At 39.2% G+C, this 17,914-nt stretch overlaps 1 protein-coding gene across 1 annotated transcript; it reads right to left on the reverse strand.

Moving 5' to 3' along the window:
• Positions 1 to 287: 287 nt before the first annotated feature.
• zmat3 (zinc finger, matrin-type 3) lies at positions 288 to 17,637 on the reverse strand. The gene is made up of 6 exons (XM_017699462.2): positions 17,456 to 17,637; positions 15,095 to 15,450; positions 13,858 to 14,004; positions 13,437 to 13,603; positions 10,067 to 10,164; positions 288 to 5,028 (listed from the first exon to the last, which is right to left on the reverse strand). Exons 1-6 carry the CDS (start codon positions 17,571 to 17,573, stop codon positions 4,820 to 4,822), a joined length of 1,095 nt encoding a protein of 364 aa, XP_017554951.1. The 5' UTR covers positions 17,574 to 17,637; the 3' UTR covers positions 288 to 4,819.
• Between the last annotated feature and the right edge of the window lie 277 nt (positions 17,638 to 17,914).

Genomic DNA, 17,914 nt, shown 5'->3' on the forward strand with positions numbered 1-17,914 from the left:
GAGAGTCACACAAGTCTGTCAGCTGACTTCTCGCCGTACAATGCAGCCCACTCACTACAGCCTGCCTGGAATCTCACAGGCATACCAAGGGTGGGGTTACTAACCAACCTAGTTCATAAAGACATTATTTAAGTGGAGAAACGACTTGTGCTCTCTTTAGTTAACAGAGAATAATCATGCTACAGGCTAAAGTTGTAAAGCCTGTTGTGAGCCTCTGGGCACATTGGAACCAAAATATGGAAGCTCCAGATTGATAGTTATGAATAAGATGCAAGATGACTATGACAAAGAGTTAAATTAGTTTTTAATTAAACTTTGTTTATACATATGATCTGTTCAAAATAATTTTCCCAGTAATCTCTCCAGTTGTTTTTTCATCTCTCAAACATGTAGTACATTCATTACACCATAGTACTTGTCAAATTTTGTGTAACATTTATATTTATACAAGGAAAAAAAAAATCAAGTCTTATATTGCCACATATTGCACCATCAACATTTCAGCCTTTGCAGAACAACAACCCCAACATCGGTTTGACAGTTCCCAAAGGCATCCACGAAATGAAAAATGTGGTTTCAGAAGGCACAACAGTTAGATCTTATTTTGATTGGTCTCAAAATAAAACAAACTCGAAACCCCTTCAGAAAACCTCAGCTTCTTCGCTAAGACATCTCAAAATGAAGAGGCAAAGCCATCGATTGCACAGTTTGGGGGTAAACAGCGCGCAAGGGCTCGGTGGAAGTGGATGTTTGTTTTGGCAGGGAGAAGCTAGATTGGTTTGTCTGCAGAGTGAGCTCTCTTTGGAGATGGCTCGCCATCCTTGGGGAAGGCCAGTTTGGACACAGGGGTCACCACTTCCTGCCCACACAGTGGACAGATGCACTGCTGTGCTACTCACAACAGGAAACGCCTTGCTATGAGCAACGCCAACACAGCCACTAACAACATGTTCACTCTGAAGCCCTCACAGCCGAAGTACTGCACTTCTGAAAGCTGTTCTGCCTCATTTAACAACCATGAACGCGACCAACAAACAGTGGACGTCACCACCATTCAAAAGTTTGGAATCACTGGTTTCAATCATGTAAAGCCACTTTCCCACTATAATATAATGCTGTAGCAGTGGGCGGTATGTTCAAAAATATATATCATTTTTCAAATGTTTGATGTTTTTGGTATATTTCACACCATATAAATGTTTTCAAGTAAAACCATTTTAAATACTTAAGTAAACTTACTTTTGCTTTTGTAGCTTAAGGATGGGTTATTATTCTAGAATGTCCATTGCATTTTATAAATATGAACCATTTCTAAGACTGAAATATTTTTATTGTGCATTTTCATGAAAACAAAACTGAACAGTAAGAAAATAAACCTGTCAATACTGCTTTCCAAAACTAGCTCCATAGGCCTGCCAAAACAGTGATAAATGTTGTTTCACATCTGAATTTCTACAAGCATTTCTTCTTTTTCGTCCCACCTTAAATGGGACAGCGGTTACATTCTGGCGCCTGTACTAATACTATAGATTAGGGGTGGATGATATGATACATGTTACATAAAAAAAAACTGCTTGAAGACAATTCACAATTCATGATATGCATCATGATAAGCTGGAACAGAAAGAACACATGACCAGCACTACATTTAAAATAAATGTAAAGTTACAGTCTAAAAAAAAGTGGGATGCAGTATATAAACATTATTAAAGTTTCAAAATTGGTGGTTTACTCACCAGCCAATATATAGAAACTGAGCTGCAAAAACAACTTATTTTGAATTCACTGTGTTTGTCATGTCACTCAAGCCATCACATTTACATGTGTTCACCTAATCAGCCTACAGCAGTATTCATGCTGAAGTTATAAAGAGTGCTTCAAAACCGGTACTTGATGCACAGTAGAGCACATTCTATCAGAATAGAGCACATTCACACATAATGGTCCTAAATGTACAGTAACAAAAACAGCCTGTTTAATTCTAAAGGAGAAAAATAATGAAAGTAGTCATGTAAAAAAAAGGACATCTTTTTTGGCATAACTCACTAATGTCAAAGTGGACTTCAGGGAAAATAAAACAAAATGCAAGAATAATGTAGGATATGGGCTCTTTTTAAAAACGTACCATCAAACAGAGTAAGTACAATTATTTTTTATTAATTATTATAATTAATTATTATTTAGCTTAATGTGCTGCCCCAAATCAAATTAAACAGGAATAATCATGCACACCTTTTTATTAAAGCTAATTCTAGCAATTAGTAAGTATTCTGACAAAATTCATGATATGCTTAGAAAAGCATATTGTGGTGTATCATGATGTAACCTATCACAATACAATAGAATATTGTCATATTGCCTATCCCTACTATAAATAGATAATTACAGTGCATTTTTTGGGCATAACCTTTTTGTCTCACAAAACTTGCATCTAAAATACATTTTGGTGTGTAGTTTAAAATATTTCAACACTGTATATGTTTTTACAAGATAGAATAACATAGAATATTGATATGACAAGTGATTCCAAACTTTTGAATCATGATGTACCAATGAAGTATTCCCTTAACCAGGCCTGCTTTGAGAATTTAAGTTAATCTTATCCATGTTTTGGGGGTCTTTAAGAGCAATGCTACAGAGCTGAGAAGTCTGCAGGGAATTAATGAGGGTGGGAAAACAACAACTACAGCATATTAAATCACTGTAAATGGGTATAACTCAGATTTAGAACTCACGCCACCTGCACGGTGAACACATCACTTCCAACAGAATGTGCTTAAGATTCAGAGGCACAGGATTGAACTTTCAGCCTAAGTATGGGTTCAAACCCATATAACAACATTAGTGCAGCTAGTTCGTCTCCTTATCAGACTAACAGAAAAAAGAGCCTTAGGTCATAGTAATCTGATGCACAAGCTATCAGCGAGCTACGCTCATCCCCAAAAATACAGTGGAGCGAACCATGTAAAGTGATATGTGGCAAAAATGCCCTGTTATATTCCCGCTGTAAACATTTGATTACAATTACATATAAACATCGAACTACGATAACAAAAAGTTATTGTTAATCACAATTTCCTTTCTCTTTACTTGAACAAGTGCAATACTTGAAAAACGAATTCAACAAATGGCTCTTTTTCCCTGCTTGCAGTGCATTGTCCTCTTTTCACATATTATAAAATATTCAACAGTAGTAATACTATCATGCTCACATTGTTTCTAAATATTATACATATTTACTACAACGCAAAACAAACAGGAACTTCAACAATTATTAATGCAGGTTATTACTGGTCTAACTGGTAAAAAGTGACAATTCAGAGGCAGACAAAACTGGAATGGAGTGGTATTAAGAAGGGAGCGTTCTTACAACCTGCCATATTGCAAATGCCCTTAATTAAATGTCTATATTACTCTTTGAATGTAAACAGATTTAAACATACAATTAGCTACGAAATACAGTGATACTGAAATAAAAACTTCACAAACTACGTACCGAACCTGGACATAGCTGTTGATAAAACTTATAATCTATGTAACTTTCCTCAGAATTTACTTCATAGTCCCTTTTCTGAAAATACCTATAAGTATACAAATACATTAAAATAGAGTGTCAATAAATCTTATAATACATTAAATTTCTTGGTGGGCTTTCTAATGTTTTCTTAATTTTTCTCTATCCAAGCTATCAAAACTACTACTGGACTGACTGTTCAAAAGAAGAACCCTTCTCATCTGAGGTAGGAGTGCGCAGAGGAACGGCTCCAAAGTCACCTTTTTAAAAATAGCTCCAGTTTGGGCTCCCCTGAGCTTTGCTGCATTTTGAGACGGGAAAGCCTGCCATGGGAAGAACCACAGGGGGAGCGTAATGAACAGCAGTCTCTAGACTGAGAGTGAAAAGACGTCTTTTCTGGGGTATATAACAGCTATGTCACAGAATGAGGCAAACAAACTGAATAATCTCTGTAGGTGTGAATACTTCAGACTGCATCTACAATACAACTGTGCAAAACCAGTGAGGAAAGTTATTGTCATCGCAGTCATAGTACATTCAGCAGGTCCTGTAGAAGCCTGCAGCACTTTTCAATCTACTTACCTGAAGCCCAGTTGCTATGCTAATGCTAATTTCTTCGGACAGCACACTTGGTCTCAGGCACTCGGCTCCTATTCCTGAAGTAACACAGTGAACCCACAGCTAGCCGTGAGCCGGACGTTTGCCTCTAAATATTTTTACGTACCTAGCGGCTCCCTATCTTTGAGGCATTGATTGCACGGTCATAAATTTGAAGTCTATGTTAGTTTAAAAAAGGAAAATACAGAAAACTCAAAATTCCACAAGATCACACCAAACCACCCACACAAATCATGTAATGAAATAAATGAGGAAATCAACTGCATTGATCTGATTGGAGAGTTCTCATAAAATTATCTAGGATTAGTACCTTAATACTGAAATAAGTCTGAATTATGCGCAAGCTTTAAGGCAAACTGATCCTAGATATGCAATTATGGCGACCTCTGCAAAGCTGCCTTCTTTCATGTGGTGACTCGCCCGATTGTCAGGGTAAAAGCGGTTCCTTTTGATGGACCAGTTCTTTACATACCATAAGACAAAAAGCTTCATCCAGGTTCATCCAAAAGAAGATGCACAATCTGACATTAAAATCACCTGTAATTCTACAAGAGGTAGCTTTCGTTCATCTTTTTCCACAAAGCCAAAGCGTTCTGTGTAAAGTCTTCCATGACAAAGCCAGTATTGGGCACTTGGAGAATTACATGGATGATTCCCTGTTCAGTGTTCAGTACTGCCTTCTTTCTCCTAGGTGTAGCCCAGATTCTCCATTTCACTGCGGTAGCGCTGTTCAGACACTTTGCTCTTGTGCTGCTTGCTCTCCAGGTGCAGGCGGAAGTCAGCCTCCTCACTGGCCCCTGAGTTGCACATGGAACAGTAGAACTGACCGCTGGGTGTCACACACATGGCCAGATCCCGCGGAATGCGCTGCCTCGGCCGGGGGTTGTAGTAAGGCCCTGAGATGTACATGTACAATGACAACATGAGTACTTCACAGCACTACAATACAAAGTGGCATTCAGCCTGCAGGCACAAATATGTGCATAGAAGCAGGAAATATGCATATGTAGGCTAGATGTGTCAAATAAAATATGCATTCATATTTATACACAATATATATATATATATATATATAAGCAAATCACATGAAATTTGTCCAGTCACAATCATGAAATTTTAGATGACGATTACCTGTCCTAAAATAACTGCATTTAACAATTTACTTATTTTATTTTTTTGTTTTATTGTACACAGCTACTAACGTACAAGCCCAAAGTAGAGGAATTAGCAGTTAGCTAATCTTGCTAGTTTCTTGTTTCCATGCTGCTGATGCTTCTCAACTAAAACAGACAGCTTGAGCTGAAATAATAAATAATCTGGCCTTCAAACATGGTATAGCACCAGAACCAAAAACCTGGGACAGTACATGGAATGCTACTACGAACAGAAAGCTTTCCTTTGTATTTCACCCTCTATGGTTCATGATATGATCAAAAGTTTCAGAGAATCTGGATAAATCTAATGGGCAAGGCTGAAAACCACAACTGAATGTCTGTGACCTTCGAACACTCAGATGGCACTGCTTCAAAAAACAGCACATTTCTGTGATGGATGCGGGCTCAAAAGTACTTTGACATGTTGTCAATAAACAAATGCATGATAAGATTTTACAATACACAGTGGAAACCATATTTATTGTCAACAATGTGAAGTAACACCATCGACTTCTCTGGGTTCAACATCATCTGTAATGAATGGTCAGCGGATGCCCAGCGGAAATGTGCATTGTGGTCTTTCGGATTGTTCATGAAAAATACACATTGTGTTCTCCAGGCCAAAGAAGAAAAGCATAATCTGGATTTTTGCCAGTGTAAAGTTCAAAAGCCAGATTCTGTCACAGTATGGGGAGCATTAGTGCTCATGGAATAGGTAACTTGCACATATGTGGAGGTACCATTAACCTTGAGAGAATGTATGCATTTTGGAGCTGCAGATGTTGCCTTCTAGTCTCTTATAGGGCCGTTTATGCTTATTTCAACAAGACAAATCCAACCACCTTCAACAACCTTACAACAGCATGGCCACATAATCAGTGCATAATCAATGCTTGCAGTTCAGACCTCTCTCCCACTGAAAACGTGCCACATTTTGAAGCACAAAAATATGTCAACAATGGCCACGTATGGTTGACCAGCTGAAGACTTTAATAGAAGAATGGCAAAAAAATTCCACTTTCAAAACTGGATCAATTGGTATCGTCACAAAACAATTATAAAGTGCTGTTAAAAGGAATAACGTAGTAAAACCGTGGTAAACATGCTCCTGTTCTGACCTCTTAGAATGTTGCAAGATTCAAATTTGGAATGAGCATATAAGCACACAATTCATGCAATAAATTACTTTTGTTTATACAACAGTTAGTTCCAGCCACACAAGCTGATTGGTTGAGAGGCGTTCTAACTGTGCTGTTATTTCACCATAACATCACATGTTTTTTCACAGACACTGTATTGTTTTTACTTCTTACTTTGTGGGGAAGAAACAGAAAAAGGACACTTTTAAGATCACATTTGACCGACAGCCAAATTGGTCAGACTCTGAAGATGAGGCTACACTAAATTACCCCAAACTGTCAGTTGGTCTGGCTGGAGGTGGAGAACGAACTGCTGGCTGTGCAGCGACTGGGCAGAACTCATTACTCTGAAGTAGCAACATGCTGCTTGTTAAGCAACTATATTTTGGCTGAAGGAACTGCAAACATTAAAACATAATAAATGCTGCGCTCACAGCCCAGTTTATTAATGTCTTACTTTATTTTTTAACTGCTGTATAAAAGCAATAGAACACTCGAGGTTGTGTGTTATCGCTATAACTTGGCTGTGATGATCCACGGCACTCACCACAGCAGTGGTCATTTTGCGACAACACACTCCCTCTCCTGTTCTTTTGCTTAAATATTTATTTTATACTGTATCCAATTTAATACAGGTCAAACAGAATGTACTTATCACTGCTTTCTGTTTTCGTTGGCGTTACACAGACTGTCTGAACTTTTTTGGAATTGAGGTTTGTATGCTCACATTTATACAAAGTGAATTCCACGCATTAGTTTCTTCACAGTACAGAAATATACACATGTGGATACACTGGTAGAGACATTCACACACCGTTGCTTAGAGCTCTTTACCAAACTGTTCAGTATGAGCTGATGAGAGCAGATGCCAGTAGCCTTAGGGGAATACAGGCCTTCCATGACCACTGCTCTCTATCTTTATGTGCCATCTTACGGAGCTAACTTAATGAGCAATCGTGATTCTTCAATCAGAACCAAACAAGATCAAGTATAGTCTTAATACTGCCGCAGGCAAGAATTATTGTTAGTTGGAATAAGCAACTAAACCACATTTCATTTTGGGATGGAATTTATGCCTCGCTATTTCTGCAGCGCTATTTTCAAACTATGATTAAATCTAAAGCTGGAGTAGTGCTGCTGTGCTCTATGATTCATCTGTGAGCTGGAAAATGCTATATGGAGTGTATGTGAGTGTGTGTGTGGGTGGGTGGGGGAGAGGCTGGGGGTGTGTGGAAGGGTCAGCAAGGGCATGTGTGTGATTGAGACCTGCCACCATGTGGGTGACGTTCGAAGGGCTGGGCTGACGTGGGGTGGAGTATCGGTTTGCAAACACCAAAGGCCTGGCACCGCGCCCGCATTTAGCAAGGCTACTGCGGTACGCTGGATTTGCGCAGACTGGCCCTCTGTCCCTCAGCACTACTGCCAGCCACTGAAACAAGTCCCTGCTGCCAAAGCATGGATCAGAAATTTAGCATTTAGCGCCACTGCTCTGACCACTGGATAGAAACTGACCCCCTGCAGGCCACTCTCCACACAAGAGTGCAGGAATGTGACAACCACAACACAACCTAGCATGTAAAGCTAGCGACTGCGTTGCAAGAATTCAGATTTAGATACAAAGCAAAAAGGATCTATGTGAAATGCTACTCCAGTCCCACTTTTTGGAAAGCCTCCTACAGATTGTCTAAAGATACTCTGCTTAATAAGAAACTATGGAGGGCCTTGGTTCTCAAAAATGTCAGCGTTAGTGTTAAAACTAGAACAAATCCTGCGATAAGGTTTAGACTTTCAACTGAGGTCAAGGTTTGTGAGATTATTGAGTGTTACATTTACTCTTGGCAAAATTTAAGGTGATGTTAAAAGATATTTAGAAGGTAGGCATATGACAAGGGTTGCAGGGTTGCCAGATTGCCTGACAAAAAGGTTATAAAAATGCTTCAAAAAGTATCAAAAAAGTAAAAGGTTACCATTTTAACCACAATACTACAGACTTCAATAAGCATGACGTCAATAATTACCATTTCTGTCTCACCTTTGCAAATTTGAAGTTAAGTATTGATCACTGCACTGTCAGTCTTTTGCAGTTACTGTAACTGCCGAAACACATTTGCCCTCTCAATCCAACCAAATTTGGCTGGAAAATTTGCCTGGAAACTGTGCAATCTGGCAACACTAAACTTCAGAATGTATGTATAGCGGATGCATACTGGAAATCTAAATCTAAAATGTCAACTAGGGCTGCACAGATTTCCATACTGTTCAGAAAAATTGGAAAAACAATGTTGAAAACAGCTACTATAAAAACTGTAGCATGGAAAAAAAATGTAGCTGGGTACATCACGTCAGAGTAAAGTAGGTGGTGAGGGGCTTCTGCAAGCTGCTCATAAATTTAAGAGGTTGTGATTTTTGGGGCTTATTTTGTCAGAGGGAGTCACAGCAGGCAGTGATAAATTTGTATTGGAGAAATTTTTATCTGAGTTAATTTATTCAGTGTAAAATTACAGCCATGCAGAGTCAAGCCATTTTGAAGAATGTTGAAAATCAAATTCAGTCTTTAAATTTAATAGCAAATTATTTTAAAAAAGCAATTTATCTGGGCAATAAGGATTTATTTGCACAGAATAAAATAACATTAATATAGTCAGTGCAGATTGTGAGTCTTGTTGTGGCAGCCTAGTATTTTTACATTATAATCCAATACTTGGCTTGGATAATCAAGGCTTCATTAAATGAAATCTGCTGATGGTAGATTTGAACAAATCTATGTGATGACTCAGAACACTAGTTCTTCTAACTAGTTCATAAGACATCCACTACTTTTTGTGAAACAAAAACATCTTGCTAATTTTTAAAGTATTTTAAAGTATGTTTTTCTAATATCATACTGCATTTTTACTGGTGATAAAAATACATTTATGACTATGATAAACAGTTGTAAACAATTTGCTTAGGTTCTTACTGAGACTTTTGCACAGCAGTATATATTGCAGTCAAAACAAAACCTTATATTTTCAAAATGGTAAAATGACAGCAGAAGGTAGAAAACAAATTTCTCTCACAATATAAGTAAAGAGTGTAAAAGGCAGCTGGAGTTTTTAAATTATGTAAAAAAAAGAAACTAGGAACAACAGAAATGGAGGTACAAAGTTTTGTCCCAACAGCCACAATATATGGACCATTATACCAAATTAGTTCAAACTGCGGTTAAACATTTTAAAAACAATAGTCAGACCTTAGATATTTATTACACATTTATAAATTCATAATTTATGTGGCACTTTCTACTGAGAGGTGGCTTTCCAAAACCCTAATCCCTAAATTTCAACTTGTGAAAATAATACTTTAGCTTTTCGCATTTTCAGTTTTAAAAAAAGGATATTTTGAAATAATGATGAAAATTTTCAATAAGTATTTAATTTTTAAATGAAAAAAAAAATGTCCCACATTTTTATGTCACTACCAAAATACTAGGCAGAGCCTTATTTTAGCCAGATCCCTGTATTTTAAAGCAGGAAGAGAGACTGTCCAAAATGCGTTCTGAACTCTTGCATACATTATTTAACAGTCTGTTAAACATTTCAGGTTACAATACAAAACATGATTTTTTACATTTACAGTGTCTATCTGGCTCTTAAGTGTACCTGGCATGGCAGTGTTCACATGTGTCCGGCGATTCTTGTTCAGTCTGTACTCATTCCCTTCTTTCCTGGAACGCCTCTGAGCGAGATCCACTGTATCTCTGCAGAAACATTGATATCTTTGAGAATCTTTAGCTTTTTTTGTTATTTTTCTTTTACACATACCAAAATGTAATGTTTTAGACATTAGTTAAATAAGCATTCTTATTAATTATAAATGCTAAGATCATGTTCATACCCCAACACTTGACAATGCAAGACAATACTCTGTACTGATTAAACGGCACCACTTTAATTATGTCTCTCATTATATTTGGCATGGCCAAACTAGTCTGAGCTAGCTGGTTCAGATATGATCAAGTGTTCAACGGTGTGGCAGGATATAGTGTCCTATCTTCCTGCACTTGTTATCACTCTCAGCCAAATTTAAACGAGCTCCCCAGTTATCAGGGCTAAAACACTTGGAAGATAAAACCAAATGGAAAAAAAATCTTTCCGACATGCAAAACTTTTTGCTAGGTATAAACTGCCCAATGCACTCTGCTGTACAAAAGTGAGCTTGTGTTGATGGTGCCCTTTTGGCCTGGTCCAGATCCTTCCATACTCACTCAAACACAAACCATAAGCATTATAAAAGCTACCACAAAACTAGTGCAATGAGGGCATTTCTATGAAGTTGGCGTGTTTGCCAGTCCAAAGTATGATTTTTCTCTGTGCTAGTTTTCAATTAAGACAACAAACTTTATTATTCTTTATTATTAAACTCAGCTTCATATTCATCAATTCATTTTCTTTGTACAAAGAGTAGGCGTTGCCTAAATAATGATAATGATTAACCATATTCTTTTTCAAATTATTATAAAAAGCAAATAAACAAATATTTTGGCCCAAAGGTGGTTTAAACTGAAAGTGCTGATGAGTCCTAACAATGTTCAGGCTTTAGCTTTATTCCCAAGGTAAAACTGTTACAAAAGAATCATGAATATTTACAAATGTAATATTCAATTAAACTATTTTAACTCTATAAACATATAGTTTAAGCTGATGTTAAAAGATATTTAGTTCAATGTATATGATAAGGTTCAAAGTATATGATAAGGTTGCAGGGTTGCCAGATTGCCTGACAAAAAGGTTGTAAAAATGCTTCGAGAAGTATCAAAAAAGTCAAAGGTTACCATTTTAACCACAATACTACAGACTTCAATAAGCATGACGTCAATAATTACCAGCTGGGGGGACATGGGCTATTTCTGTCTCACCTTTGCAAATTTGAAGTATTGATCACTGCACTGTCAGTCTTTTGCAGTTACTGTGACTGCCAAAACACATTTGCCCTCTCAATCCAACCAAAAGACCAGCAATCTGCCTCAAACTGGGCAATCTGGCAACACTAAACTTCAGAATGTATGTATAGTGGATGCATACTGGAAATCTAAATCTAAAACGTTAGAGACAAAATATTTTCAACTAGGGCTGCACAGATTTCCATACTGTTCAGAAAAATTGGAAAAACAATGTTGAAAACAGCTACTATAAAAACTGTAGCATGGAAAAAAAATGTAGCTGGGTACATCACGTCAGAGTAAAGTAGGTGGTGAGGGGCTTCTGCAAGCTGCTCATAAATTAAGAGGTTGTGTATTCACATGGTATTCAGATACCACTTAGTGAACGCCATGTCTGCTGAGGACGCAAGTGAATTATCTACAACAGTCATCATATCTTCGTCAGTGTTGATTTTGTATTTGAGACCTAAACATTGCGCCAGACCTGTTGGCAAGACATTAACATGCAAAGACATATGATGCGGTCCAAAAAACTGCAAACTCTGATCAAACCTTAGATCTCTGACTGTTAAACTGCTATTTATTGTTTTTCGCTGGACTTACTAATGCTACTTAAAATTTTAACAAAAAAATATAGTGCAGCTTCAAAATCACAGACAATTAAGGAAAAGTGTCTGTTATTGCAAACAAGTAAATACACTATATTTCCAAAAGTATTCACTCACTCATCCAAATCATTGAATTCAGGTGTTCCAATCACTTCCATGGCCACAGGTGTATAAAACCAAGCCTCTAGGCCTGCAGACTGCTTCTACAAATGTTTGTGAGACAATGGGTCGCTCTCAGGAGTTCAGGGAATTTGAGCATGGTACTGTGATAGGATGCCACCTATGCAAAAGTGCAGTCGTGAAATTCCCTCACTACTAAATGTTCCAGAGTGAACTGTCAGTGGTATAACAAAGTGGAAGTGAGTGGGAACGACAGCAACTCATAAACAAAGTGGTAGACCACGTAAAATGACAGAGCGGGGTCAGCAGATCCTGAGACGCATAGTGCACAGAGGTCGCCAACTTTCTGCAGAGTCAATCGCTACAGACCTTCAAACTTCATCTAAACATCATGTGGACTTCAGATTAGCTGAAGAACAGGGTAGAGAGCTTCATGGAATGAGTTTCCATGGCCGAGCAGCTGCATCCAAGCTTTACATCACCAAGCACAATGCAATGCGTCGAATGCAGTGGTGTAAAGTGCTGCCACTGGACTCTAGAGCAGTGGAGACATGTTCTCTGGACTGATGAATCATGCTTCTCCATCTGTAAATCCGATAGACAAGTCTGGGTTTGGTGGTTGCCAGGAGAACGGTACTTGTCTGACTGCATAGTGCCAAGTGTAAAGTTTGGTGGAGGGGGGATTATGGTGTGGGGTTGTTTTACAGGAGTTGGGCTCGGGCCCCTTAGTTTCAGCGAAAGGAGACCAAGAGATTTTGGACAATTTCATGCTCCCAACTTTGTGGTAACGGTTTGGGGACGGCCCCTTCCTGTTCCAACATGACTGCACACCAGTGCACAAAGCAAGGTCCATAAAGACATGGATGAGCGAGTTTGGTGTGGAATAAGTTGACTGGCCTGCACAGAGTCCTGACCTCAACCCAACAGAGCACCTTTGGGATAAATTAGAGTGGAGTCTGTGAGCCAGGCCTTCTCGTCCAACATCATTGTCTGACCTCACAAATGCGCTTCTGGAAGAATGGTCAAAAATTCCAATAAACACACTCCTAAACCTTGTGGAAAGCCTTCCCAGAAGAGTTGAAGCTGTTATAGCTGCAAAGGGTGGGCCGACATCATATTAAACCCTATGGATTAAGAATGGGATCGCATTCAATTTCATATGTGTGTGAAGGCAGACGAGCGAACGCTTTTGGAAATATAGTGTATGCTCAATCTCAGCAATCTGGTTAGTTTTAATTTTAAGTTATTGCAAACCAACAAAGAAATCATGCTAATTTTTATAAAGAACATATTGAAAAGCTTGGCATCCCTGACTTTTAGTAAACAGAGTATTTAGGTTGTTGTGGGAGTTGTGAAACTCACGAAGAGCTTGTGCCTTGCTGGGCCTCTGCAAGCCGGAGCCTCTTGGCATGATTTTTGCCCTGGTAGTGGGCGTGCGCCACGGCGGGGGAGCTGAAGGACGCATCACAAAGCTTGCAGTAGTCGTTCTCCGTGGCCAGGATGACCCTGCTGGGGCCCTTGAAGGGCGGCTGCGAGCAAGAGAAGGGTAGAAGTGATGAAAGGCTCGCTGGCTCAGAGGCTGGCTCTGATTACTATCACGCTGACTTCGCTGAATGAAGACTTACAGACTGACACCATGCAATCAAACTGCGCTTAAAGCTGCGGCTGTTCATCGGCTGACTGTGAAAAAGGCAGCGCGTGTAGCACAAGGCAATCTGTTTTGCTTTTACTGTGTGAAAAGTCTGGTTAAGAGGACAGAAAAAAACGTATGTGGAGTTTTTACCTGCTTGACCACTGCAGTGGCAGCCTCTGTGGGCGGAGTGGAGAGGGACTGCTGTGAAATTGGCTCTACTTCCTCTGGTATTCTGATAGGGGGTGGCTGCTGACTACCAGCATAAAAATTTCTCAGTTTTTTGCTGTGGTTTTTGCCCTGGAATGAAACAAAAGCATGAGTCATGTTGTCACTATAAGGACTGCAACAAGGGCAAAATAAGTAACACCAATAGCATTCGTATCATGACTAATTGCATCTGAAAGTGAAAAACAATGAGAAAATATCATAACATTAAATAAAAATGACACAGCAGACATCATATGCTGTCATGGTTGATTTTGATCAGTAAGTGTCATGTTACCATTAACAGTAATTGTCATTACAGACGCAAAACTTTTTGTTGCCATGACAGCTTATGTCACATGCTAATTATTGCTGTGTACTCTTGTTAGCCCTCATAACATCAGATATTATGGCATCTGTCATGACAATTACTGGTAATGTTAACATTAAATTGTTATATTATTTGACATAATCTGTCACAACTCATGACAGCATATGATTTCTGCTGTGACGTGTTTATAGCATGTTTAAGCCAATGTTTTGTAGCACACTTCAAATAAAGTGATGCTGAAAATATTTTAAAAAGCAAAAAAGTCAAATACTACAAAATATCCGAGCAGCATATTATATTAAAGTGAGAAGAAGCCATTTTGTTCATTACTGTGCATTTCCTCTGAATCAGAATTGACTTCATTTAATGAATAAGTATGCAAAGGTTTTAACAACCCTGGTCAAATTACATGTTTTGGGTTTTCTACATGAAGATCAATTAAATTTTAGAGCACAACTTCTACTTATTTGCTTTTTCATGACATATTCTGAAAATTTTAATTGTAGCATATTAAATGTGATCTAACCTCTGTAAATGCCACAATTTATGTTTTATTTTGTTAACTCAGCAAATAAACAGCACACAATAAAAATGCAGTTGTATGTTCTCTGCAGAGGATGTGTTAACTTATTTTTATTTTAAAATAACTGACAAGACCTCACTTGACCAGAGGCATATATGCATATATGATTAATTTGTCTTGGTGAGTGCACACATGCATAACATATACTAAACAGACCAGACAATTAACAAATATTCAGACCATTACGAAATATTTAATAAAAAAAATTACATGTTAACTGATTAAAAATAAAAATTAAGTCCTGTTGAATTTCTGTACATAATGTTCACCTGATAGTGGGCCTGTGCTTGCTGGGCTGAGTTGAGCGTGACGTTGCACAGTTTGCAGTACAAGGGCTTACACAACTCTTCCAGGGTAGCGTCCTGCTCAGTCCCCACTTTCTGGCACTCCTCCTCAGGAAGCTGGGGGCTGGAGACTTGGGGTATTGTAATTGGAGGGCTGGGAACCAGCTGCAGGTGAGGGGGTGGCTTGGCAGGCAGGGGGCTGCAGAGTGGGAAAGCGAGGGGGTCTGGGGACATCATCACTGGGGGTGGCCCTAGGGTCTGGGTGGGGGATACAGGCTGGAAGGTCTGAGAGTGTTGTTGACACATTAGATTCAGAGGTGGTTTCAGAACAGTCTCTGGACCTGAAAGGCAATCCATAAGTAACAAATAAGGGTCTGCGCTAATAAATGGAAAAAACAGAGGAGAGAAAAAATTATAATGAAATCCCTGTACAAACGGCATACGCAATCAAGTCAAGCAAATAGCCTCTCTTACAATAGCACAGTTGAACTGCAGCAAGGCTGACAGCTTCGTGAGCAATACAAGGCTATCTTCAGCCCCTGTGGTTAAGACACAGAGCCTCCGTCTAGCAACAGTGGGTCTGCATCTCTCACTATAGATGTGATTATGGCTGACTCCTGCCTACTCGACTGTAGACATATTTGGCTCTCATCTGTGTACATTGCTAAGGGCGGATGGCTGGGTGGGGGTTGGACAGTCAGCTGCTGCACTGTTGTCCCAATGTTTCCACTGTTACAGTTCCGATGAAGTCCTGATGACAAAGATTCCGCAGACTGAAATAGCATCAGTGTGCGAGGAACTGTTTTGCTTCCGGTTGAACGGACGGAGGACTCCTCAATACCAAAAGAGCTTGGCATTAAGAGAGAAAAAAAGGAAGGCCTGAAATTCAAACGAAGGAGAAACAAAGCAAACTGGAAACATTCTGAGCTCTTCAGAAGATTCTGTTATTTCAGTAGATATTAGAACTATTTACCTACATGAACAAAATGAACCATGCCATGCCATTTCCCGTACCTCCCCCCTCACTCTATTTGGTGCCAGAATACAAACCTGATATGTCTTGGTCATCAGAGAATACAAGTTCAGAAATAGGCTCAAGGAGGACCTACATATAGTGCAGCTCAAGGTCAGAGTCAAAACCCAAAGTTTTTTCCTCCAGAATTTGGTCAACGCTTTAACCTAAAAGCAAGGCAGCCACTTTTATCAGAGTAGCGCAAAATCTTTCATTCGGTGAAAGATGCAACCCTCAGGCATCTATAATGCAAGGTGCACTGAGTACACGAGAAGGTAAAGGTAGAAACTACTTGGCGCAGGAGCTTGTCTTACATGACTTACCAGTGCAGAACACCTGTGAGATATTTCTTTTCAACAGAAAACATATGACTGCCAGAAGCAAGAAACAGCTTTTATAAAGGCAAATAAACCTGTTAAATCTGATGGCACCTACAATATAACATGGCCCACATTCATTTGACAGTAAAAACAAAAGACTGTATCATTTTGTTCTAAAGGAATAATTTCTACATCAAAGAGTATGACACATGTAACCTGAGGTAACCTCAACCCTGTACCACAACCTGACTTAAGAGTCTTTAGCAAATACAGTTACAATATGATCATCCTAACAGGGCCATGAACCCGGTCACTCTCTGCTGTGTCAGTGCATTTTCCAATATTGGGCTATTTGACCGAAGATGACTCATTCTTGCTATAGCAGACCACAGTAGTTCCCTAAAGATAACATTAGTACCACATTGTTTGGGCCTTTTCTATCTGGGAGGCTCTCAATGTATTAATCGATACTGAAATAGTCAGACTGTGTAATCCAGTGTTTGATTTAAGGAAGGAAAGGTGCGTTTTAACCCATCAGGGAAGCCCTGAAAACATGTTATGAATGTATATTTATTTGAGGTGACCTGAGGTGAATGAACCATTTGAACAGCTGCAGAGCAGCCTGAAAAATCTGTTCAGAAAAGGCTGATATTAAACCGAAGGAGAAGGACAAGGTGGACCTGACTAACCGAGCGACACGAGACGGCATTTATCAACGACGAAGAGCCATAAATCAATCTCAGACTAACGTTATCATCTCAATGTGGGAACCGGATCCAGTATCGAGAAACCATGGCTAAAGTAACGTTAAATCAGTTCGTTTTTGTTAGGCTGGTGACACGACAAGCACCGAGAAATCCCACCAACATGTCTACATTAATGAATAAATACCTGAGAAAATAAAAACGTGGGATTTCTCGAAGCCACACTGCACCACTAAATGATGCAGTGCATCTGTTCGAGCGCGGCGCATTCGCCACAGCGCAACGATAAACATGTCGCAGGCCGCCCTACCTGGTAACCGAGGGAAATAATGGCTGCTGTTCCCATACGTTACAGGGTGAAGGTTGTAGGTGTTGCAGTAATCGGCACTTGAATAAACTGCATCTCTATTCCGTACATTCATCGCCATCTTCCTCGCATCCTTCAAACCTGCCGAACTTCTTCCAGCCAGCCGCGGTTCTCGTGCCCTGCGCCTCCGGTATAGGGGTGTCACAACACGACACGTTTCGAAAGAAAATACCAAGCGAAAGGTACCGTGCTTATGATTAGCTTAAATTCAAGTACTGTTTCGTACTCTAAAGGATATTTAAAAATCTTTGTAAAGCACAGCGCTCAGTGGAAAATAAAAGGCACTGTTTCATTGAAACTCCCCTCTTTCGGTTTGGTACAGTCCACATCCTACCGAGAGGGAGAACTCAGAAATGTGATTGACAATTTCGCACTTCAGTGTAATGAAGCATTGACTATACA

This window comes from Pygocentrus nattereri, chromosome 15, assembly GCF_015220715.1.
Source record: "Pygocentrus nattereri isolate fPygNat1 chromosome 15, fPygNat1.pri, whole genome shotgun sequence".
Taxonomy (NCBI): domain Eukaryota; kingdom Metazoa; phylum Chordata; class Actinopteri; order Characiformes; family Serrasalmidae; genus Pygocentrus; species Pygocentrus nattereri.